This window comes from Fringilla coelebs, assembly GCF_963513975.1.
Source record: "Fringilla coelebs genome assembly, contig: SCAFFOLD_64, whole genome shotgun sequence".
NCBI lineage: Eukaryota > Metazoa > Chordata > Aves > Passeriformes > Fringillidae > Fringilla > Fringilla coelebs.
Genome location: NW_028167209.1, coordinates 67,341 through 91,996, shown reverse-complemented (window position 1 = coordinate 91,996; position 24,656 = coordinate 67,341). Strand labels below are relative to the sequence as shown.

The window sequence follows — 24,656 nt, the reverse complement described above, 5'->3', positions numbered from 1 at the left end:
AGGACCCCCAGAGCCCCCCAAGGTTGGCCCCGGACCACTCCGGACCCCAGACCCCTCCCCAAGACGCCCAAAACCTCCCCAGGACTCTCAGACCCGCCCTGTTCTCCCCTAAATTCACCCCAGACCTACCTGAGACCCCCTCCAAATCCATCAGACTGCCCCAAATCCCCCTCAGACCCCTCAATCCCCCCAAACCCTATGAAATCCCCTAAGACTCCCCCAAATTCCCCTAGAGTCACCTCAGAACCCCCAGAGGCCCTCACAACCCTACAGTTCCTCTCACAATCCCCCAAAAATCCCCTCAGACCCTCCCAATTCCCCTCAGAACCCCCTAAACCCACCTGAGAACGCTCCAGACCCTCTCAAGCTTCCCCCAAACTTCCCTAAAACCCCCTCAATCCCCCAAAGGCCCCTCACACCCGCTCATTCCCCCCAAACCCACAGCACACCCCCCGATTTCCCGTCAATGCCCCCAAAAATCTCCCGTTTCTCTTCAAACCTGCCTCAGACCCGCCCTAAACCCCCCCGCCCCAGTTTCCCCCGGGCCGCACCTCAGTTTCTCCTCTGTCGCTCTCCCCTCACAAACTACCGCCTCCTTCGCGTGCGTGGGCTTCCGACCAATAGCGACGCGCCCTGCCCCGATTCAACCAATGACCGCGCTGCATTTCCCAAACTAACCAATCACAGCGCGGCTCTCCTCAGCAACGCCCGCCTTCCCCGCGCCGCTCGGACCAATCAGAGGCGAGCCGGAAGCGGCGGCCCCTTCCCCGCCGCCGCCGGGACCCGACGGGCTCGGGACAGGTGCGGGAGGGGCCCGAGAGGGGATCGGGGGTTCTGGGGGGGCTTTGGGGAGGGGTCCGGGGGTTTGGGGGGTCTGGGGAGGGTCCTGGGGCATTGCGGGGGGACCTGGGGGGTGTGGATGGGTCCTAAGAGGGGTCTCGAGGGGGGGTCGTGGGAGGGTCTGGGGGGGTTTTAGGGAGGGGTTGTAGGAAGGTCTGGGGATGGTCTGGGGGGTGTTGGGATGGTCCTGGGGGAGTTTGGGGAGGGCTCTGGGGGGTCCTGAGGGTGTCCTGGGAGGGTTTTGGAGGTTTAGGGAAGGGGCTTTGGGAGGTCTGGAAGGGTTTTGGGAGAGGGTCTGGGGGAAGTTTGGGGGGTTTTGGGGAGAGGTCCTGGGGGATCTGGGGAGGGGCTGGGGGAGCCCGAGCTGGGTTTGGGGAGGGGTCTGGAGGGTCCTGGCAGAGTCCTGGGTGGGGTCTTGGGAAGGGTCTGGGGGGGTCTCAGGGCGTCCTGGGCCAACCTTGGGGGGCTCTGGGGATTTTGGGGGTTCCTGGAGGGGTCCTGGGGGAGATTTGGGGGTCCCGGGGGGTTCCAGGCCCACTCTGAACTTGGGTCTGGGGGTTTCAGGAGGAGGGGCACAGCAGGTGTTCCCCCCCCCCGGGTTTTGGGGAGCCCCTTTGCGGAGGAACAGTAACGGGACATCACGCCATGATCAATATGATCAAGTGAAGCCAATTTATTACAAAAAGCAAGCCCTTTTTATACTGTTCTCTATTGTTCACACCTCAAGCTAATACATGATTGGTTAAATCCTTTTTACGCATGCATTTTAATATTTTAGTTAATTTTAGTTAGTCTTCCTTCTTCATGTGTCTCGCTGAGGTTTTCTTGTCTGCCTTTGCATCCTGAACTGTCTGCTTTTGAGCGTGTTCTTCTCCTTTCGTGTCCTTCAAGGGCATGGTGACCTTACCCAGTTTCTATGTAGGCTGGATTGTGCATATGCTGTATATGTCCATTTTCCTGCAAAAAACTCTCAACAATTCCCCTGTCTTATTTTTGCACAAGCCAGACTGAATTAATAGCATGTTCAGTTATTCTTTGCACACACTGTAATAAGCAAGGTACAATAAGCAAAATTGCTAAAATAATGCAAAAAACCATAATGCCAAAGCGAACTGTCTTTAAGCCGCCCAGTAATGCCCCAAGATTTTAACCACTCATCAAAAGAGTTATTAACAACTGTAAGTTTCTTCATGGTTTCCTTAAGTTGCGAAAGTTTCTTGTGAGTTGATTCAGAGTGATCAGAGAGGTTCATGCAACACATCCCTTCAAAATCTTCACACCTGTGCCCTTGTGCTAGCAATAAAAAATCTGTTGCAGCCCTGTTTGGTAACACAGCATGGCCTACGCTATCAACATCAGTGGTCAGTTCATCTAGCACTGTGGACGTGATGTTAATTTGTTTCCCTGCCCAACACGCTAGTTGCCTTAATTGTGTGAGGGCCTGTGCCGAGGCTACTCCTGGCATGAAAAATGATGCCAATATAACTGATGGTGAGTCCCATAATTGTACTTCATCTCTACATTCAGGGCCCAACTGATGCACACTACGTTTCAAGCGCTGGGACTTGTGACTGATGTTAAGCATCTGATGGATGTTAGGAGCAAATAATGTTAGCTTGCCAAAATAACATGGTCCTCCCAATGCTTTCTGGGGCCCTGCAGGCCAAGCTCTATCTCCACAAATGAGGAAAACCCCAGGAGGTAGCACTTTTGCTCCGCCTTGCTTTGTTGGTAAAGGCTTTATCCAATTGTTACAATAATCTGTTGTATTATAGTACCATGAGGAGCCAGGGGATATCCCAGTGCTATCATTTTTTGGTCGTCCTTCTTTCATGCTAAACTAATCTGAGCCTACAGAATAATACCCAAAAAATAAACAGTAATTGCCTGGCATAGAACCCAGTATGTCTAGCTCTTGTGGCTCCATGCCAGTGATATTAAATCCCTGGGCAATTTTAAAAGCTTGTGCTCCCAGGGGGTTCACTGAAATCCCAAAAGTGTTACACCAATTTGCAGAGGTTGATCCACTCTCAATACTCCACCATTGAACCGTGCACCAACTTAACCAAGCATCATTTAAATTTTTGTGCACTGTGGCTTTAGTCCAAGGTCCAAATTCTTCCATAGAATCTAATGGAACTCCAATTAAACAAGTAGGAAAAGGATCAGAAGGTGTAGCCAATGATAAACAAATTGATTCTTGCCCTGTTTGATTAGCCCATGTAACCCACGTTTGTTCGCTGATCAATGTTATGCAATCCCTGAGTTTTCCTTATTATCGTAATGATTATCATCAATATTATTTGCGGGACAATTGCCATTGTTGCCACCTTTGCTGATCCTGTGTTTCAATGAGGGCTAAATCCTGGTTAAAATTCCAATGTTGTAAAAATATCCTTCTAAGGGGTTCAGGGGATGGCTGTTTTCTATAACCAAGCCTTAAAAATATTTCTAATGCACACTCAACATTAAGCATATTAAGTATACTAAAGCATTTATTACAAGCTAAGTTAGCAGAGCTAAATTTTTGCTTTTTCCTGCAAGCTATAAAAAGATTATATGACTTTTTGCCATCACTTCAGTTTGCATTTAACACACTGGACCCTGATCCATGGTTTGCAAAAATAGCTGTGAACAGAACAAGCTCGTTCAATTTGGTTTAAGACCCGTATTGGAAGTGGTGGTAAGCTGTCGTTACTGGTTACTGTGACCCCAGGTCCAGCTAGTTGGCCCGCATCTGTTAATAGCTGTGGAAGAAAGTTCAATCGTTGTTCAACCGTCAGGTGCTGAAGTATCGGGTTCAGCTGCGTCTGGAGTCGGTGCTGTCGCCGACGTTCTGCTTCTGGACAGAGCATTAGCTGGCAGGTGTGACTTTAGGTAAGGTTTCACCCACTTAGCTGGAATCCAGCGAATTCCTTTATCTGTAAGTAAGCACATGTAACCTGTTCCCATTAATTTCACTGTTGCTGGCCCTTCCCACATCCCTGTTTCTGGGCTTTTAAACATGACTTGAGTACCATCAGGTAATTCCTCACTTGGCCTACGTGTGAGGGCATGCACAAGAATAGGTGGTTCATCCCTATCTCCTGTTGTTCTGAGATAATTAAGCACAAAAATAGCCTTAGCTGTCCTTTCTTCCGGGGATAACCTTATCATTCCCCCTTTTTGTTTTTGCATCATGCCCTTGAACATCTGATGAGCACACTCAATAATTGCTTGACCTGTAGGGTTATGTGGAATACCAGTATCATGTTGAATACCCCATAAGTTGCAGAAACGTTGAAACTTTAAAGAACAATAAGCAGGGCCATTATCTGTTTTGATGGCTAAAGGGACTCCCAACACTGCAAAGCAATTGTACAAATGTTTCTCAACATGACATGCTGTCTCGCCTGTTAAAGGGGTAGCCCATATAACACAAGAGTGAGTATCAATGCAAACATGCACAAACTTCTTCTGGCCAAATTCTGCTACATGTGTTACATCCATTTGCCATAATTGCAAAGGTTGAGTACCTCTTTACACCAGTGCCTAAGCCAGTGCCATCCTTTTGACAATCTGGGCAGGGTCGTACAATGCCAGTGGCATCAGTGAAAGGGATACCAAATTGTTTAACCAACATCTTTGCAGATTGATGTAAAAAAGCATGAGAATTTTTTGCTTGTTGAAATTTATCGGAGGTTGGCATTGGCCAGACAGCAGCTACCAACTGATCAGCTCGAGCGTTACCTTCAGACAGACTAGGGAGATTTTGATGACTGCGAACATGAGTAATGAAATACTCCTGTCGGCGTTGGTTCAAATTTCTCAGTAGTCGGCTTAAAAGTGAATACAAATGTTTGTTATTAACTTCCTTAACTACTGCCCTTTCGAGGCATTGTACACAGCCAACCACATAAAGTGAATCAGAAACAATGTTAATAGCCTGCTCATTCCAGTTCTCAAAGGCCCAAATAACTGCCTTCAACTCCAAGGTCTGCAATGTATCTCCTACCTCCCCAGGAATTATATGCTGATTCCATGAACCCTTTTGCTGTCATGTACAAGCAGCCCTTTTGGACCCTTTGCCTGCATCAGTAAAAATTGTTAGCCCTAGTACCAGACACTCAGATCGCCATGGTCTGTCCTCCAGCCGCTGCTGCTCTAACAAGGACAACACACGATGTCGCGGATAGGTATTATGGACTCTTCCACCATAATCAGTAAGGGCTATTTGCAAAGGTACAGAATGCCTAATTCCCCATTCTAAATACCAATTGGCTAAAGGTACTGCAATTGCATACAGTTCCTGTCCCCAAATTTCTAGTATCCTCCCTCTGCCTTTCATAATTAATTGAGCAAATAGTTCTAGGCGAGTGGTAATTGTTCTAGGCTGTCGCACAGGTAAAAATACCCATTCCAGAATGGTTAAAGGATTAGCCCGAGTCTCTGTCCATTGACAAATCAATGCAAAAGGATGTTTGGCTTACTGGTTACCCTCCTTACAATGGTTGATGATCATCAGTTGAACTGGGACACCTTCAATCAGGCGATGTGCATGTGCTGTGGCAACCTTTGAGGCTATGTGTTCCAAGGCCTGTTGTTGCGTCCTGTCCAGTGATCGGCGCTCGTCTGCCCGCAATGAGGTACCTAGCAGCTCTCGTAATGTCCATTGCCCAATACACTTCTGGGTTACCTGTGGAACCAAAACCACCTGTTCCCCGCTCTTTCAATCCTGTACAGAGAACACAAGACTTAAAAGGAACAAGTGGAGCAATTCGTGATCCTTTAGGGATAGATACAGGAGGAAAAAATGTCCTAACCATAATTTTGATAACCCCTTTATAATCTGCATCAATAACCCCAGGAATTACATCCAGTCCCCTTTTGCTAGCAGATGATCTTCCTAACAGGAAAGCACTAAGCCCACCCCCCAGAGGTGCCTTTACATTAGTCTCTACCAGATGTACTGCAGTGATGGTAATGTCTACTGTGGTTTCCACGTCCATTCCGGCGCTTCCAGGAGTTGCGGATTGGAGTGAGTAAAGTCCTCCAGAGGAGGTTGCGCCATCCATGCAGCTCCCCGAGCTTGTGTCTTCGCACGTGGAGGCGCGCTCCGGGACAAGTTTCCCTGGAACTTGCAGTTTCTCGTGTGGTGATTATCCTTCTTGCAGATGGAGCAAAATTTCTTTATTGGCACAGATCGACATTGACTCCGTACATGTCCGATCTTCCCACATCCAAAACATTTAACATTTTCCCTTCTGCTTTCTTTTCCAATTTTGAAAGTAGTGGCTTTACAGCACCTTGTACTGCAGCAGCCACATAGGCAGCCTTTTGTCTCTCTGTGGTTCGAGTCATTAATTCTAGCATGTCAACAACTTCCGCTCCCTTTTGCAATGTGCCTAAAATCTGTCGAGTCTTATCGTTAGCATTGTCAAAGGCAAGCATCTTGAACAACTTCTCCTTTGTTTCCAGATCCAAGTCAGGGTGATCATAAATAGCTCTATGCAAGTGGTCTACGAATTTGTCAAAGTCCTCACTTCCCCCTTGACGTATCTGCGTAAAAGCCTGAGTATGCAGCCTATCAGGCAATGCAAGGATTGAGTTGTGTGCAAGCTGTTGGCTTAAATGCAAAACTTCATCAATACTTCGGGCTTGGGCAGTTGCTGTGGACCAGGGACCTTCTCCTAATAGCTGTTGTGCTGTAATTCCAAACAATGGGTCCCCCTGAGCCCGAGGTCTTGCTTCCTCTTTTTTACATGCGCCTTCCCAATTCTTATAAAATTGAATCTGCTGATGAGGAGGCATAATTAATCTAATCAGAGTTTGAACATCAGCTGGAATAAGGGTATCTGCGGTAAAAATGAATTGTTGCAATAACGATTGTGCTAATTGAGATTTTAAGCCATATTGTGTAACGGCGCTTTTCAGTTTTTCTAATATCTTCCAATCAAACGGCTCCCATCCTCGTCCTGTAGCTTGGGTTACCACAGGAAAAGCTTCTATAGTAGTAGGGGAGAATGTCCCCTCAATTATTGCTTCAGTAATGACTCCTTTCCATTTTCTTTTTTGTGCTGTTTCTGTTTCGGGATCTAGCTCTAACTCCCGAACTTCCGTGGTTGAGGGGGGTATCTGCCTCCCCCTCTGCTCCTCGAGAGCCCTCTCAGAGCTCACAGTAGCTGGCTGCTCCCTCCTTTCAAAGGAATAGTCCTTTTGGGGAGCGACTCGATCGCTTTGTTGAATTACGAACTTCCGTAAATTTTCTACCAAAACTTTTAATTCCTCTTCCACTGAGGCAGATCCTGAATCTGAATCTGTCTTTTCTTCTTCAGCCTCATCTTCAGATGATGAGTGCATTATTTCTAAAACTTCACCACCAGCTGCCCCCTCTTACTGAGAACTTTTATTCTCGGGCTGGCAGCTGGAACCTCCGAGGGAGGCTGCTTCCTGACTCTGTATTTCATCTGAGGGTCTTGAGGTTTTGAGTTTCTCTTTAGTTAGTGGAACTGAGCTAGAGGGTCCTGGGCAGCACGAAGGAACATCGAATGTAGTTGAAAATAACTTGCTAGCAGGAAATGCCTGTGGCTCAGGGTTGGGGCTTGGGGAAAAAGCAACGCAAGCGGCTGCAGCAGCTTTCTTTTCAGCCTTCATCACCCGTAATACCTCTACGATGTTTTTCCACAGGGTAGCATATTTAGATGCCTCTTTAGCCTGTCGTTTTCCCGAAGCAATACAGTCCCCATAACACGCCGCCCACAGCTTTCCATGTCGATACCTCAAAAGCAACCTGCGCTCCTAGTATGAGGTTTCGTTCCCATGCCCAGCAAATAAGTCCCTTCAGAGTGGAAGCATCATATTTCTGCCCTCTCTTAGAGAGGATATGTTGGAGGAGTTTTTGGACCCCATCTCTTTCATGGTCCAACCCCATTCCTCCCCGGCCGCTCACCTGATCAGGGCGAGATCACTTCTTCTTCAATTTGGAGCTCCTTTATTCACCTTTTCTTCTCGCCGGGGCAGCGAGGAAACTTTCGACCGGCTTCTCCTCCTCCCGAAGGCTGTCGCTGTATCTCTCACCACAGTGAAATAGCCGTCTTCGGGTCCCTCGTTTGGGCACCAAAATATGCGGAGGAACAGTAACAGGACATCATGCCATGATCAATATGATCAAGTGAAGCCAATTTATTACAAAAAGCAAGCCCTTTTTATACTGTTCTCTATTGTTCACGCCTCAAGCTAATACATGATTGGTTAAATCCTTTTTACGCATGCATTTTAATATTTTAGTTAATTTTAGTTAGTCTTCCTTCTTCATGTGTCTCGCTGAGGTTTTCTTGTCTGCCTTTGCATCCTGAACTGTCTGCTTTTGAGCCTGTTCTTCTCCTTTCGTGTCCTTGAAGGGCATGGTGACCTTACCCAGTTTCTATGTAGGCTAGATTGTGCATATGCTGTATATGCCCATTGTCCTGCAAAAAACTCTCAACACCCCCTCCCCAAAAAGCTCCAAGGGCCCCCTGAAGTGGCTCCTGTTCCACCCCTGATTCCAGATGGCCCCAGTGAGTCTGGGGGGATTTTGGGGGAGTTTTGGGCATTTTGGGAGGGTTTTTGGGGATTTGGGGGTGGCTTTTTTGGGCTGTGGGGGATTTTGTTGTTTAGGGAGGTGTTATTGGGTTTGGGGAGAATTATTGGGCTGGGGGGAGGGGTTGTGGATTTGAGGGGTTTTGGATTTTGAGGGATTTTATTGGGGTTTTGCAGGGGGTTTCATTGGAGGGGATTTATTGGAATTTTTGGGAGTTTTTTTAAATTTTAAAGGGTTCCACTGGGATTTAGTGGGATTCTCTGGGGTTTTCAATGGTCTTATTGTAATTTTTAGGGGGGTTTGAGGGCTATTAGTGGAATTTTTGGGGCCCTTGGGTTGTCTGAGGGGCCTTTGGGGTTATCCCCACATATGGAAAAGGGCTGAGAGGCACCAAAATCCCAATAAACCCACAACATCCCAATTAAATCTCAGAAAGTCCTCTTAGAACACCCTAGAATCCCAATAAAACCCCACAAAAGCTTTTGAAATCCTAACAAATCCCAAAAATCTTGATTAAACCCCACAAATCCCTGAAAAGATGTTCCCAATACCATTAAAAGTCTCACAAAATCCCCCCCAAGACTGAAAGAAATCCTGGCAACACCCAAAAAAGCCAACAACCTCCCCCCAAATCTGTACAAAAATCCCCAAAAGTTCCAAAAATACCCAAACCCCCAAAGAATCCTACTAAATACCCCCACAATTCCAATAAAACTGGACCACACATCCAAAATCCCCTAAAAATCCCTAAAAAAACCATAGAATTCCAGATAATCCCAAAAAATCCAATTAATCCCTTCCAAAACAAACCCCCAAAAATTTCAATAAACCTCCACAAATCCCCCGAAATGACACCTCCCACAAAGAGCCAATAAAACCCCCCAAAATGCACAAAACCCCCAAAATCCCCAACTCCCCCAAACCAAATCACTCTCTCCAAACCCCAATAATTGCCCCAAACTCCCAACAGACTCCCCAGCCCCAGCAGCCCCAGATGCCCCAGCCCTCCCCAGCCCTCCCTGGTCCCTCCCAGTCCTGTCCAGGCCCGTCTGGGGCCGCGGCCAAAACTCCCCGGAGCGAGCGCGGAGGACGCGGAGCGAACCCGGAGCCCATCCTGGACCGGGCCTCAGGCTCGGCCCCTCGGGGGCATTTGGGGCCAGCCTGGGCAGGGTTAGGGTGGGCTTTGTTATAAATAAGAAGCTTGACTAGGCCAATATTCAAGCAACAATCAATTTATTAATTATTATGGTAAAGTGTGAGCAATACAGCGCTGGGTACAGTGGGGGAAGTTTTCCCTCCAACTTCACACTGATAGTTGGGGCTCACAGGTATTTATAGGGGTACTCATAAGCTTTCTCAGCAGTTTCTATTCCCAGTTTTTACTCATCAGCAGTTTCTATTCCCAATTTTTCCGTCACAATTCTATACACTATCATGATTTAGTTTTTCTCAGGATGTATCCCAGAAAAAGGAGTATCCCAGGTGGTGGTGGTCAGATTTCCGTACAAAGGAAGAAGTCTCCCAGATGGTGAGGTCAAGTCTTCAGATGTGGGTTCACCTTTTGATTGCAAGGGCTATAAATCTCATAACAGTGATGTCCAGCTTCCCTTGGTCGAGGCTATTAATCCTTGAGTTGATGTTCATCTTGCTTTCTCAAGCTGCATGTTTCCTTTTTTATACATTCTAAAGCTTTAGTTTCAAAGATCCTTACTACAAGAAATGTTCTAAAATTATACTTCAAAAGGTTATTATTGCAAAACTCTTTAAGGCTTAACTACAAGCAGAAAATTCTTGTCAAAAAAACCCAACATCCTTAAAGCTTTAATTTAAATGTTTGTAAATCGACTTAAGACTTATAAAGATTAATTGCAAACAAAGGATAGGTTCAAAGGCTGTCTTCCATGCTTTACTTTTCTCAGTTATTATTAGAATTCGTCCTTACACCTGTCTCATGGTTGGTTTCCACACATATTGCAATCACAAATACACATGTTGCCTGTATGTACCTGACATGAAACACAGCTTTGTATTTCACAGTGGGAAGCCCAGAGAGGGGGGAGCGCCGCCATGGGCAGGAGCCTCAAGAGCCTGGAGAGGGGCAGGGGGGACTCCTTGGAGCCGCTGCAGCCCAGAGCAGAGAATGAGGGGAGAAGGGAGCCCAGGAGCCCAAACAGCCCCGGCATCCCAAAATGGGGAGAGCGAAGAGGGGGGAGCTTTCGGGATTGCTGGGACTGCCAGCAGCCTGGGCAGGGCAGGCACCGAGGAGAAGGGGGACCCCCAATCCAAGTGTGAGCCCCAGCAGCTGGGACGGGGGGAACCCCTGAACACCAAAGAGGAGGGACCAGGGATGGGGAACTCCAGGGAGGCTTTTTCAGGGCTGAATCTTGGTGTTTGGAAAGTTTTTCTGGAGCCCAGATGGCTGGTGACTTGTAGAGATGGACTTGGGCAGAGGGACCTTCAAACTCAGTGTGTTCATCCCTTGTTTTCCCCAGGCCAGGATTTCCCATTGCCAACCCCTGGGAGGTTGTGAGGAAGAGGCAGATGTCCCGGGACACTGAGGCAGGTGAGGAGGAAGTCAGTGCCCCTTTCCCCTCTCCCAGCTGCTCCATCTCCCAGCCCAGCATGGCCCTCGGCTGCAGGACTGCCCTTCGGGGGATCTCCTTCCCCTTGCCTGTGGCATGGAGGCATGGAGGCAAATCCCATCCTGTCCTTGTCCTTCCTCCCCCAGAGCAGGAGCTGAGCGTGGAGAGCAGGGAGGACAAATTCCCGTGGCAGAACCTGGTGGAAGAGGCCGTTTCGAGCGGCTCCATGGCGCAGGAACCCAACAGGGAGGAAAAGCCCCGGAGATCCCGCACGAGGAGGAGCTGCAAACGCAGATGGCGGGGATCTGAGGGGGAAAGAGCCAGCCTGGGCCGGGAAGGCGGCCGGAGTTGGAGCCAGAGCTCAGAGCTGGTGCTGCATGAGCAGCTCCATGATGGGGAGAAGTTCCACGTGTGTGGGGAGTGTGGGAAGAGCTTCAGGTGGAACTACAAGCTCATCGAACATCAGATGATCCACACTGGGGAACGGCCGTACGAGTGTGGGGAGTGTGGGAAGAGCTTCAGGTGGAGCTCCAACTTCATCCAGCACCACAGGACCCACACTGGGGAACGGCCCTATGAGTGTGGGGAGTGTGGGAAGAGCTTCAGCCGGAGCTACCGCCTGATCCAGCACCAGAGGACTCACACTGGAGAGAGGCCGTACAAGTGTGGGGAATGTGAGAAGAGCTTCAGGTGGAGCTCCGACCTGATCAAGCATCAGATGATCCACACTGGGGAGAGGCCATATGAGTGTGGGGAGTGTGGACAGAGGTTCAGGTCTAGCACGCATCTGATCAGGCACCAGGTGATCCATAATGGGGAAAAGCCCTATGAGTGTGGGGAATGTGGGAAGAGCTTTGGACAGAAAGAGAGCTTGATCCTGCACCGGCGCATCCACACTGGGGAACGGCCCTATGAGTGTGGGCAGTGTGGGAAGAGCTTCACCCAGCGCTCCACCCTGATCAAGCACCAGAGCAGCCACACTGGGGAACGGCCACATGAGTGTGGGGAGTGTGGGAAGAGGTTCCAGACAACCTCCCATCTCCTCTTGCACCAGAGGATTCACACAGAGGAGAGGCCCTTCCGCTGCCCCAACTGCGGGAAGGGATTCAGGCAGAACTCCAACCTCATCCAACACCAGCGCATCCACACTGGAGAGAAGCCCTACGAGTGTGAGGAATGCGGGAAGAGCTTCAGACTAAACTCCCACCTGATCGGCCACCAGAGGATCCACACTGGGGAGAGGCCCTACGAGTGTGGGGAATGCGGGAAGAGCTTCAGGTGGAGCTCTGACTTGATCAAGCACCAGAGGACCCACACTGCTGAGAGACCCTACGAGTGTGGGGAATGTGGGAAGAGCTTCAGCCACCATTGTACCCTGCTCAGGCACCAGAGGACCCACACCAGGGAAAGGCCCTACAAGTGTTCCGAGTGTGGGAAGGGGTTTACGAGCAGCTCCAAACTCCTTCGGCACTATCAGATTCACTCAGAGGAAAAGCCCTTCCAATGCCCCGACTGCAGGAAAGGATTCAGGCAGAACTCCAACCTCATCGCCCACCGGCGCATCCACACTGGGGAGAGGCCCTACAAGTGTCCCCAGTGTGGGAAGAGCTTCTCCAGCAGCTCTAACTTGAAGAAACACAAACGGAGGCACTGGTAAGGGAAGCCCTGCGAGTGCCCCGAGTGCGGGAAGAGGCTCCAGCTCCATCCCCCACTGGAGGAGCTACTTTGGGAACAGCCCTGGTGACCCACATTCCCTGTGATCCATGTTGGGAACACACCTGGCTGGTTTTCCTTTTGGTTTGACCTTAATGTTTCTTCTCCATTTCTTTTCACTCCAAAAGTTAAGAGGGATGGATCTGTGACCTCAAAACCACTCAAATCCCACTGAAAACAACTGATTTTTAACCCATAAAGGCTCCACACCAGCTCAAATTTCTTGTTTCCACCACAAACTCAATCCCACACCAAACTCACTTGATTCCACAGCCACCAGGCCAAGATGGGGTTGGGAGGAGATTGGGAGAAGTGGGATCCCAATTTGGCGGGGTGGCATGGGGATTGTGTGGGGCTGGCTGTCTCGGATGTATTTGATAGCAAATTAAATTCTCAGACTTACTGATTTCTTTCCCATTCATGTTCAGTCCGTTGTACTTCTGTTTGCAGAGTGTTTCCTCCCAGAGTGTCCCCTCACAGTTCCCGCCCTTGGCCTGAGCCCGCCCCTTCCCCCTCATGGTTCCGCCCTTTCCCCGCCCCTTCCCCCTCACGGTTCCCGCCCCTTCCTTGCCCCTTTTCCCCTCACCCTTCCGCCCTTTCCCCACCCCTTTCCCCTCACGGTTCCGCCCTTTCCCCACCCCTTTCCCCTCATGGTTCCGCCCTTTCCCCGCCCCCTTTCCCCTCACGGTTCCCGCCCTTTCCTCGCCCCCTTTCCCTTCACAGTTCGCCCTTTCCCCGCCCCCTTTCCCCTCACGGTTCCCGCCCTTTCCTCGCCCCCTTTCCCTTCACAGTTCGGCCCTTTCCTCGCCCCCTTTCCCCTCACGGTTCCCGCCCTTTCCTCGCCCCCTTTCCCCTCATGGTTCGGCCTTGGGGAATGGGGGAGGAGGAGGAGGGAGGGAGGAAGAGGCCAAGCGGCAGCAGGAAACAGCTGGAGCAGGAGAGAGGGAGCCCTGGAGTGGCCGCAAGCCCCGGGAGCATCGCCCCCCATCCCGCAGGTGCCCGGGGAGGGGCAGCTGGGCCCAAATCTGCCGGGGGGTGCCTGGGTGTGGGGTTTTTTTATGGTGGATGTTTGGAGCTGGCAGGGCTCCAAAGCCGAGCCGCAGATGGCTCACGGGGGGACATTGGCGGTCCCCGGGAGGTGTTTTTGGGGGGTCCTGGTGTGGGTGGGGGCTGAGCCCCGGCAGGGATTGGGGGGATGCGGGTCCCCCCGCGGTGGGGGTTGGGCTTCCTGGCTGGGCCCTCAGAGCTCTGCCAGGGCCACGTGGGGACCGCGCGGGAGCAGCGGCACCGGCGGGGGGACACCGGTTTTAGGGAGCCTCGGCAGAGCTGCGACTTCCCTGAATGGGAGTCTAGAGAGAGGAGAGCCCCAGAAGGGCAAAGCGGGGACCCCGAGATGGGGGGGACCCCTGGGATTGCCGGGACCCCCGCAATGGGGGGTGCTGGGGCTGGAGGGGCGGGATGGCCGGGAAGGGGGCTCGGGGGAGCCAGTGCCGGCAGTGGCTGCTCCCAGTATGAGCCCAGTCATTCCGAGTACGAGCCCAGTCACTCCCAGTCATTTCCTATGATGATGCAATTTGCCCCCAGCAAGGTCCCAGTTGCTTCCAGTTCCTCCCACTTTCATCCAGAGTATTCCCAGTTCTCCCAGTTGCCCAAGTCACTCCCAGTATGATCCCAGTCTCTCCCAGCAGGGTCCCAGTCATGCATAGTTGCCTCCAGCATCGATTCACTTGCCCCAAGAGTGGTCCCAGTTGACACCAGCATAATCCCAGTTGTTCCCAGTGTGGTTCCAGTCCCCCCAGTATGGTTCCAGACACTCCCAGTATACATCCCAGTCCACAATTTCCTCCCAGCATGGGCCCAGTAGCTCCCAGTAAGCCCCAGTCAGGATCCATTCACACCCACTATAATCCCAGTGTGATTGTAGCCACTCCAATATGATCCCAGTGACTTGCAGTCTATTCCCAGCTGCTCCCACACTCCCAGACACTCCCAGTCTGATGCCAGTGCCCCCAGCATGGTCCCAGTTGTTCCCAGTGTGGTTTTAGTCCCCCCAGTATGGTTACAGATACTCCCAGTATATCCCAGCATGTTTGTAGTCATTTCCAGTGAACGTGTTTTTCGCAGGCAGCTTCACAGAAACTGGAAAATGTGGGGGTTCCCAGGTGGGGGCACCGCTGATCCAGGGCATCGAGGCGCTGCCTGCAATCGTCCATACCCGCCCCTAAGGAGCCTCCAGGGCTTCACCCTCCATGAGCTGCAGAAAATGTGTCAGGAAAGTTGGCAAGAGCCCATGGAATGGTCCTTATTGCAGGCAGATTAGCCACTTGTGGCTCTTCAAAACTCCCTCCCGTGAAAAATGAAAAAATTAAAAGGACAATGGGAGACCAGGACCATGGAGCAAAGGTTATTATGGCCGGGTGTATCTTGGCACCCAGCCAGGAGCACCCTGTTACCTTTGGGGATACCCCTGAAATACCTTTGCCCTTACATCAGCCTGTTGCATATTCATAGACCCTCATGCATAGTAAACTTTTCCCCCAAACTATTTTACATGTTCCAAGAATTTTTTAGCATGGCTCCACCTTGGATCTGCCTTTTTAAAGCATGCAGGTTCCTTGGTGTGGTTTTAGTCCATTCTTATCCCTGCCAATTATTGGGCCTTGGTCCACTCTGGGAAATTTAGGCTTTGGGATCTTTAGTATGTTGTGGATGGAAGCAAGGTGGAGGGCACAGGGTGTCCTGGATTTCTTCTTCATGTTTCTTCTTCCTTCTTCATGGGTATGAGTGGCTTTTTGTAATTGGGCAGAAACTCCGCATTGCAGGCTCTTTGGGAGCAGTTATTGGGTTAAAAAGGAAAATAATCTAGGTGTCAGTTGTTAATTGGATAGTTTAGTCTTAAAAGACCTTGGAACAAGAGATTGTTAGCCATTTTGTGCCTTCTAAAGAAAAGCTGCTGAACTCACAGTAATGAGACTGTTCTACTGATAAGAAATAATAAACACTTGAGTCCGAACATGAATTACAATCTCAAGTGCCTTCAGTCCAGAGCCAGTGAAACCAACAACTGGTACCCCCATACCCTGAGGTAGTGCCAAGACAGAATTTGTTCATGCTCTTTTCTCCTGGTGATGTTCTAATGCCGTCCAGACTCTGAAAGCAAGGCTGTGCTGGTGACAAAAGATTGACCTTGGAATCCTTGGGCACTTTCTGGCTGGGTGTTTGAATCTGCTTCACCAGGGCCTTGGGCTGAGCAGGGTGAGGCCGAGGCCTGGGGCGCTCCAGCTGGCGCCGGGGAGCCCCCGGGGCAGCGGCGAGGGGCGGCACTGAGGGGCGGCACAGGGCGCATTTCCCCCGAGCGGGCGGGCGGGCGGGCGGCGGGGAAAGGCGCCCCGGGCACAAGGGCAGGCACAAGGGCCCCGGCTCTCTGCAGGGCGGGTGGGCGAGCGGCGGGGAAAGGCGCCCCGGGCACAAGGGCAGGCACAAGGGCCCCAGCTCTCTGCAGTGCAGGCGGCCCATCGCCAATCGCTGCTCCCGGAGCTGCTGCCAGGGCCGTGTCTCCTCCCCGCCGCTGAGCCTGCACCTGCAGGGCTGCCTCTGCCTCTGCCGGGCTCCCCGGCACGGACGGCAAGGACGTGGACGTGCTGCAGCAGGGCCCGGGAGGGACACCGAGATGGTGCGAGGGCTGCAGCTCCTCTCCTGCAAGGAAAGGCTGACACAGCTCAGCTTCTTCAGCCTGGCAGAGAGACCAAGCCTTGATCCAGCTGTGGCCTTCCAGTACCTGAGGGCAACCGACAAGAAAGCTGGACAGGGACTTTGTACGAGGGCAGGCAAGGACAGGACAAGGGAGAATGGATCCAAATGGAGACAGATTAGGTTTAGGTAAGGGATTCAGAAAAAAGACTCTCCTGGAACAGGTTGCCCAGAGAAGGTGTGCATGTCCCATCCCTGACAGAGTTCAAGGCTGGCTGCACGGAGCTCTAGACAGGCCAGTCTGGTGCAAGGGGTCCCCAGCCACAGCAGGGGGGTTGCAGCCATGGGATTTTTCGGATCCCTTCCAAGCCAAGCCATGCCACAACTCCATGATTCTGGGATACTTCCCCTCCTCATCCTCTGGCAGAAAAAGAAACTTGGCCCCAAGTTCCACACTGCAGACCATGTCTTTTGGCAGCCTGCAACTGTGTCAACAGAGGATGAAAAGAGATGACATTACTGACACGATTTGTCTTTTCTCCTTGAAAATTAAATGCTCTGCTCCTGTCCACTCTGGCAAAATTGTCAGAAGAGGCAATTCTTCCCCATGAAATGCTTCGTCTCATGCAAAGAAGAAAGAAGCCAGAAGCCAACACTCTTCGTTCTTGCGACATTGTTTTCTTTGGTTACTTCTCGAATAGGAATAACTTTGGGGTGTGATTTGTTTGTTTCTCTCTTTCGTTCCTTGGGGCGCGCGGCGGCTCCTCCGTTGGGTTCGTGGTGGCAACGGAGGAATGGCCGCGAGCTCCGGCGGCTCCGCAGCAGCAGCAGCAGCAGCAGCAGCAGCAGCAGCGCTTCTCTTGATCGGTTTTCCGCTCGACTTTCCACTCGCTTTCCATCCCCTTCTCACTCTCACACTCACCCTACTCCTGTCCGTGTTCGGCCTCTCCCAGGCCGGCTGATGCCGCGTTCCGCAAGGCGCCCCTTGGTGGGGCCACCCGGTGCCCGCCCCTGCCCGGCCCGTCTCGGATCCGCCTTGGCCGGGCTCTCTCCGTACTGGCTGTGGGGCCGCTGAAGAGCCGCTCGCTCTGGTGCTGGCGGAGCAGCACGGTCTTTTGGCTCCGCCTGGCGCGGGCTCTGGCCCAGCCCCGGCCCCGAACGAAGCCTCTGCCGAGGTTCCGCCCGCAGCCGCCCCGCTGCCACTCGGCTCCCGCCCCGCGGCCGACAGCGTGGCCGGCAGCTTCCCCGCTCCGGCTGGCCGACGGCGCCCCGGTAGGAGGCGGGGCTGGGTGGGAGGGGTGCGGTGGGCGGTGGGCGACGAGCTCAGCCCGCGGCTCGCCTTGGCTCGCAGGTGGCCGTCAAGCGAGTGTGCCGGGACTGAATCTCGGAGTCGGCGCGGCTGGTGAGTGAGCGGGGCCAGCGGGAGGAGCTGGCGGGGCGTGCCGGGCGGGGTGAAGGAGAGGCCCGGCCGGGCGGCAGCCGGAACGCTGCGAGGGGAGCGAGCGTGGAGTGAGTGGAGGCTGCGCAGCGCCCCGGGCCGGGCAATGGCGAACCGCGACGGGGCCGGGCAGGGGGTGCCCGAGGCGCGGCGCAGCATCGGCCCCGCTGACGGCATCGCCATTCCCCCGCAGCAGAACGGCGCCCTTGTGCCCCTGGAGCTGGCGCTGCTGTGGATGGTGTCACGGCCCGGCTTCCGCGGCGTCGTGCGGCTCCTGGACTGGTTCGAGGTGCCCGAGGGCTTCGCGCTGGTCCTGGAGCGCCCGGAGCGCTGTCAGCACCTCTGGTGCTTCCTGCACGAGCGGCGCTTCCTGACGGAGCCCGTGGCGCGGCGGCTGTTCCGCCAGGTGCGGGAGGCCGTGCGGCACTGCAGCAGCCGCGGCGTCCTGCACCACGACATCAAGGCCGAGAACGTCCTCGTCGGCCTGGCTACGGGCGAGGCGAAGCTCATCGACTTCGGGTGCGGCACGATCCTGCAGGACACGTTCTACACCCAGATGTCAGGTGAGCACAAAGCCGGGCCCAGCCGGGAGGCAGAAGTTCCCCCTTTGCTGGCAGAGGGGGAAGAGGGAGAGAAGGAAGGAGGGGAAATCCTTCCTCAGCCAGCTGCAGCCAAGTTGCTTTCTGGCGGGGCAGGGGCTGGCTGTTGTGGAACGGGAGCTGGCTGGGAGGGAGGGAAGGAGGGAGGGAGCAGCATGGGCCTGATGAGCTGCGCCCGTGTCCCATAGGAATGCCGGAGTACAGCCCACCTGAGTGGATCCTCTTTGGCTGCTACCATGGCCAGCCAGCCACCATCTGGTCCCTGGGCATCCTGCTCTATGAGCTGGTCTGCGGGCACCTTCCTTACCACACCAAGGAGGACATCGTCTGGGGCCAGCTCTTCTTCCCGGCCTGGGTGTCTCAAGTGGGGATGTGCCTTCAAGGCATGAGGGGAAGGACGGGGTTGGGAGGGGCAGCAGGCACATAAGCATCCTGCTCTTGCAGCTGGTGAGGAGGTGGATCTCCTGGGCTTAGCTGGAGGAGGTGGCACCTGTGTCTCTGTGCTGGTGTCCTCCAGAAGAGAGGATCAATGGGAAGCTTTTGGGTGCAGCTCTGAGCACTCCTGATGTGGCCTGAGCACTGTGGAATGTGGGAGAGCATGGACAGGAGCCTTGTCCCGCTGAGCGGCGGTTCCTGGTTTCTCTCGGCAGAGTGCCAGCACCTCATAAGGTGGTGTTTATGCATGGACCCCACAGACAGGCCATCACTGGAGGACCTTTGTGAGCATTCTTGGCTGCAGGAGCCCTGCCTGGCCCAGGAGACAGCAGAGCTGCATCCCTGTGCACAGTAGATCCAGGAGCCCAGCAAGTAGCAGCGGCACGCCTCTCATGGCGCTGGGAGAAAAGCCCGGAGCGTTTCCCTGCGGCCGCGGCACGGAGGAGAGAGCGCAGCCGAGGAGATGCTTCCGCTGGTCCCCGGCGAGCTGTGGAGGGAGCGGCTCCGTGCTGCCCGTCCTATTGGAGAAGTGTTGGCAGTGGGGTGAAGGCACCACGGCCTGGGACAGGGGAAACATCCCCCTGCAGCTCAGTGGCATCGTGATGTCGCCGCAAGCCGAGGCACAGCTGGCGTGTTCTTCTGGAGCCCGACGTGGAGCTGGGAGCACCATGCTGGAGCTGGCCGCTGGCGGGGCAGAGCCGATTGGCTTTGGCTGCGGCCCCTGCCTGGAGGACACGCTCTGCGCCCCGATGAAATCAGGATGAGTCCCCAGCCGGCGCAGGGGTGGGGGATGCTGGTGCTCCCAGGCAGGGCAGGGCTCAGCCTGGCCACGCACCGGAGGTTCCCCGTTTGGCGGCGCTGGGGAATATTAATTTTTCCACCGGCCGCCAAGCTGTTTTTTGGTGGGACAGGGGACAGATGTTGTGGAAGGGGAGCCAGCTGCTGGCCCTGCTGACAGCTTCTGCCAGCCAGCCTGGCACGGGCTGAGGCGGGGGCGGCCAACCTGACAAAAGCATCCACCCATATGGATTGGGGGTGGCAGAGGAGGGGGACGGGTTCGGAAGCCTTGCCCCAGCTGGTCTGCTTTGCAGGCCCTTGAGGAAGGGGTGGATTTACGGGTGGGAATGGTGGGGATTTTTCCCACCCATGGACGGCTTTAATTCTCACATGGAGTGGTCAGACCATCCTCAGGCCAGTGAAATGGTGACAGGCTTTGTGCTCTTTCTTGTTTCCTGGTCTTGTTTTGAACTGACTTGCATGCAGTTGTTCTCTGTTTTTCCCAGGAGGATTACACCTGGTGCCCGGACCGGACGGGGAAGCGCCTGCAGCGTCCGTGGAGCGCGTCCAGTGCCAGCGCTACCCCAGGGGCCACGGTCTGTGGGGACAGCCCCTTCCAGAAGGACGAGGACCTGGTGCGGGATCGGCTCCTCTCCTGGCAGCAGCTCTCCAGAGGTGGGCACCCGGCTCCACAGCTCGGCTGGCAGAAGGGCTCCGGGCAGGCGGCAGCGGGCACGCGGGCATCCCGCTCTTGCAGCTGCTGAGGAGGTTGCTGTGCCGTGCTTAAGCGGAGGAGGTGGAACGTGGGCTGCCACGCTGCCCTTCTCTAAAAACAGAGAATGGGTCGGGAGGTTTGGGCTCTGGGCACAGCCAGCAGCCTGGCCCAGCACAGGCCATGGCGGGACAGGGGGACAGGAGCCTGCTGCGAGTGACCGTGGCTCTCTGGTTTCTCTCTGCAGGCTGCCAGCACCTCATGCCATGGGAACGGCACCGCTCGGCCTGCCGGGCTGGGAGGGCTGGAGGGCGGCCGGTGTTCATTTCTGTCAAAATAAATTAGTTTGGGGTTTTTTTTGTCATGGTTATAATTGGAGCATTTCTTTCCTCCTTTTCCAGGCTTTTGGCCTCCCTTCCTCCAGAGTAATCTTTTTGTGTCCTTCCTCAGCTGCTTGATGGCATTTGGCAGGGCAGGTTAGGCAATGTGAAAAATCCAACCACAGCTCCCGTTGCCAACTGCAGCAGCCCCTTCAAGAGCCCTGAGCTTCCAGCAAGGTCAGCATGTGCCTTGCAAAAGGAAGTGGTTTGCAGCGATGGGGTTGTCACCCTGCTGCAGAAGCTGGGAGGTAATCAGAAGCTACAAAATGCCAGTTTGGCTCAACCCCCGCCCACGTTCTTCATCTTTTCCCTCTGCTCCGTGATAGGCAGGCAGGGCTGGACTCCAGGAAGGTTCAAGTTCTTGGTGTTCACTGACATCAAAGGGATCAAGTAAACTCTTGTAGGCAGGGACTGCAAAAGGGCTACTGAAGGAAAAAAGGAAATGTTGCGAGATGCAACATCCTTCTTGTCTCCTTTGTCTCCCCAGGAGCCCCTTGGAAAGGGAAATGCCCACACGGGCTTTATCTGACACCTTCCCAGCCAGCCCTTCCCTCAGTCCCGGCTCTCATTTGCTCTGCAGGCTCCACCAGCTCTCTCAACTGAGAGGAGCTCTCAGAGGAGAAAACGCTGCCTGGCGTGGGGCTGTCTGATCCCTGTCTCATCTTGATAGCATTTGCCCCCCTCCCTCCTCCATCAAAAAGACCAAAGGATCCCCCCAAGCCCAGGGTTCCACAGCAGACCCCGGGCACGTTCCCTCCTCCACTCCCTGGTGGCCCCGGGGGAGGCTCCAGAGCCCTCCCTGTGTGCGGGACAGCTGCTGCAGCCCCGCTGCGCCTGCGTGCGAGCGGCGCCCAGACAAAAGCTGCCAGGACTGACAAGTCTGGCTGGCCTTGGCTTCCTGAGGGCTGGCACTCATCTGCCTCTGAAACAGAGGCTTTCCTTCCTAATGAAAAGAACTCTTCTTCCTGTCCAGGCACCCACTGCCAAAACTGAGGTTCCACCTCCAAAATGCCCAATGTCCAAGGATAGCCCCAAGACAAAAGGCACCTGGAGAGACAGGTCTGGCTGGCTTAGCCTGAGGGTGGCCACCTCTCATCTTCTTCCAAAAGACTTGGACTTTGTGCTTTACTTTCCTATGGGAAAAACCCATCCATCTTAACTATGGCCAAAACTGGGATTCCACCTCCAAAACTCTGTACATCCAAGGATTGCTCCCAGGTGAAAGCTACCAGGACAGACAGGTCTGGCTGCCCTTGGGCTCCTGGGGGCTGCCTCTCCTCTGCTGCCCAAACACTGGGGCTGGGTGCTTTCCTTCCTATGGAAAAGAACTGTCCTTCTTATCTATGCAGAAACGGTCGAAACTGGGGCTCCACCTCCCAAATTCCCTCTATCCAAGGGTTGCTTTCAGACAAAAGCTACCAGGACAGAGAGGTCTGGCTGGCCTTGGCCTCTGATGGCTGCCCCTGCAACGCTGGGGCTGGGTTCTTTCCTTCCCATGTAGATCAGTGGGACACGGTGGGGACCTCATGGAACCCAGGGGATCATTGTGGCACCACTGGAGCCCATGGAACCCAGGGGATCATTGTGGCACCACTGGAGCCCATGGAACCCAGGGGATCATTGTGGCACCACTGGAGCCCACGGAACCCAGGGGATCATTGTGGCACCACTGGAGCCCATGGAACCAAGGGGATCATTGTGGCACCACTGGAGCCCATGGAACCAAGGGGATCATTGTGGCACCACTGGAGCCCACGGAACCCAGGGGATCATTGTGGCACCACTGGAGCCCATGGAACCAAGGGGATCATTGTGGCACCACTGGAGCCCATGGAGCCAAGCGGCCATGGTGACCCAGCAGGGCTTCATGGACCCAGAGACCATTATGGCTCTGTGGGGCCTGATGGAACCATGGAGACCATTGTGACCCTTCAGGGCCTAGTGTCACCAAGGGGGCATTTTGACACCTCAGGGCCTCCTGGAAGCAAGGAACCACTGGGACACTGTGGGGCCCCATGGAACCCAGAGAACATGGAACAGGTCTGGCTGGCTTGGCCTCCCAGGGGCCTCCTGACAGGTCTGGCTGATCTTGGGATGTCAAGGGCTGCCTCTCATCAGCTCCTGGAGCCCTGGGGCTCTGTGCTTTCCTTGTTGTGGAAAAGAACTGTCTGACTTTTCAGATGCCCATTGCCAAAATTGGTACCCTTCCCTAAAAAAATCCTATATTTAAAAGTATCTCGCAGAAAAAACCTGCCAGCTCTGGCTGGCCTTGGCCTCTGGTGGTCACCTCTCATCTGCCCCTGAAACAGAGGGGCTCTGTTCCTTCATTCCTATGGAAAAGAATTGGCCTTCTTGTCCTGGGACCATGGCCAAAATTAGAATTTGACCTCCCAAATTCCATATATCCCAGGATTGTTCCCAGACAAATGTAGCCAGGACAGACAGGGTGGGCTGGCTCTGTCCTCTGGTGATTTTCTTAGACTATGGGCTGAATGTTTTCATTTGGAAACACCTTGGAGAGGGCCCAGAGATCTCCCAAGGAGGGGTTTTGAGGCCTTGGGCACATGACCACTACATATGGACAATGGAGCTCTGTGCTCTGTGCTGTTTGGTGGTTTTGCATCACAGAAGTGATGTTCCAAGAGAAGCAGTTTTCTCCGTGTCTGACAAAAAAAACCAATCAGTAATTAGCTTTGAGAAGTGGCAATCTGTTAAACCACTAAGGAAACTGTGCAGGGCTCAGTGAAGACACATGTTAAAGACGAGAAAGCCCCGGAGGGTCTCTTTCCCTTCTGGCTGGCACAGAGCTAACAAGGCTGACCCGGGCAGGGGAAGGAGAAGCCATCGGCCCCGGCCGTGCTGCTGCTGTGTTCTGGCCTGGCTGCTGAGATCCTGGCCCTCCTCCAGCACAGCCCATCCTGACACAGCCCCAGCGCAGCCGCTGCAGAAACCTCCATCATAAAACAGCTCCGGCCCAAGGACCGAGCCCGGCCGAGTCACGGAACCATCTGCAGGCCCCGGGTGAGATATGAACTCTGTCAGTGCTTCCATCCTGCCTCAAGGGAGAGAAAAGGACAAAGTGCGGGCACAGAGAGGGGCAACGTTAAAACATCAAGGTCAGTGAGGAGGGAGTGGAGTCCCAGATGGGAGTGATGAGGAGATGCCTCGACCTTGGGGCTGGAATCCTCTTGTAAAGCTATGGAAAAGGATGTAATCAATACATCAGACTCTCTTTTTCCTTAGAATGCATTGAAAAATATGGGGAGGTGACTTGTTCAGCAAAGGCCTCCATGCTAAAGTGAGCAAATGTTGAAGCATCTGTGATCCCATGAGAAGTTTGAACAGAGAGAGAACAGAGTGATGAGACCCCGTGCCCTCAGGGAGAAAAGAAGACCTCTGTTCCCAGAGATGAAGATGATTTCAGAAATAGATGAAGAGGACCTTTGCTCTTAAACAGCTCATCTTTAAACTAATACCCCACAAGTTGACATGGCACATAAACATGGCTGTGGGAAAAGCACTTAAAAATGGGAGGGACTTCACAATTGCCATTTTTTCCAGGTGGCTGCTATTCATGGGCATTAAAAGCCATGAGAGAACTGGTTTCTTGTGGAGAAGTCTCCACAACATTAACCAGCCATATTTTATGAAATATCTTTTCATTAGGATTTTTTCTCCTGAGAAGCTGAGAGGCCTCAGAAACTAAATGTAAACAATGATTATCTGCTGCTGGGGAATGCAACAGGTGCATCTGGGATTGGTCTCATGTGGTTGTTTTTAATTACTGGCCAATCACAGCCCACCTGTCTCAGACTCTCTGGTCAGTCACAAGATTTTTTTATCATTCCTTTCTATTCCTTGCTAGCCATCTGATGAAATCCTTACTTCTATTCTTTTAGTATAGTTTTAGCATAATTTTCTTTTAATAAAAT

The 24,656-nt window shown here is 53.3% G+C and overlaps 2 protein-coding genes across 2 annotated transcripts; both read left to right on the top strand.

Annotated features, from left to right (window-relative positions):
- The first annotated feature begins 769 nt into the window (after positions 1–769).
- LOC311166174 (uncharacterized protein) lies at positions 770–13,110 on the top strand. The gene is made up of 4 exons (XM_084227643.1): positions 770–801; positions 3,557–3,717; positions 10,891–10,961; positions 11,127–13,110. The coding sequence occupies exons 3-4, from the start codon at positions 10,940–10,942 to the stop codon at positions 12,635–12,637; spliced, it is 1,533 nt and encodes a 510-aa protein (XP_084083769.1). The 5' UTR covers positions 770–801; positions 3,557–3,717; positions 10,891–10,939; the 3' UTR covers positions 12,638–13,110.
- A 4,817-nt stretch (positions 13,111–17,927) lies between these two features.
- Positions 17,928–19,567, top strand: LOC311166157 (serine/threonine-protein kinase pim-1-like; the record flags this gene model as incomplete). The annotated part of the gene is made up of 3 exons (XM_084227627.1): positions 17,928–18,384; positions 18,609–18,803; positions 19,071–19,567. The coding sequence occupies 3 exons, from the start codon at positions 17,928–17,930 to the stop codon at positions 19,208–19,210; spliced, it is 792 nt and encodes a 263-aa protein (XP_084083753.1). The 3' UTR covers positions 19,211–19,567.
- Between the last annotated feature and the right edge of the window lie 5,089 nt (positions 19,568–24,656).

Excerpts from the sequence above, each read along its gene's own strand:
- LOC311166174 (XM_084227643.1), top strand. The coding sequence starts at position 10,940 with ATGTCCCGGGACACTGAGGCAG. Across the intron at positions 10,962-11,126 it reads GTCCCGGGACACTGAGGCAG|AGCAGGAGCTGAGCGTGGAG; the intron begins GTGAGGAGGAAG and ends TTCCTCCCCCAG.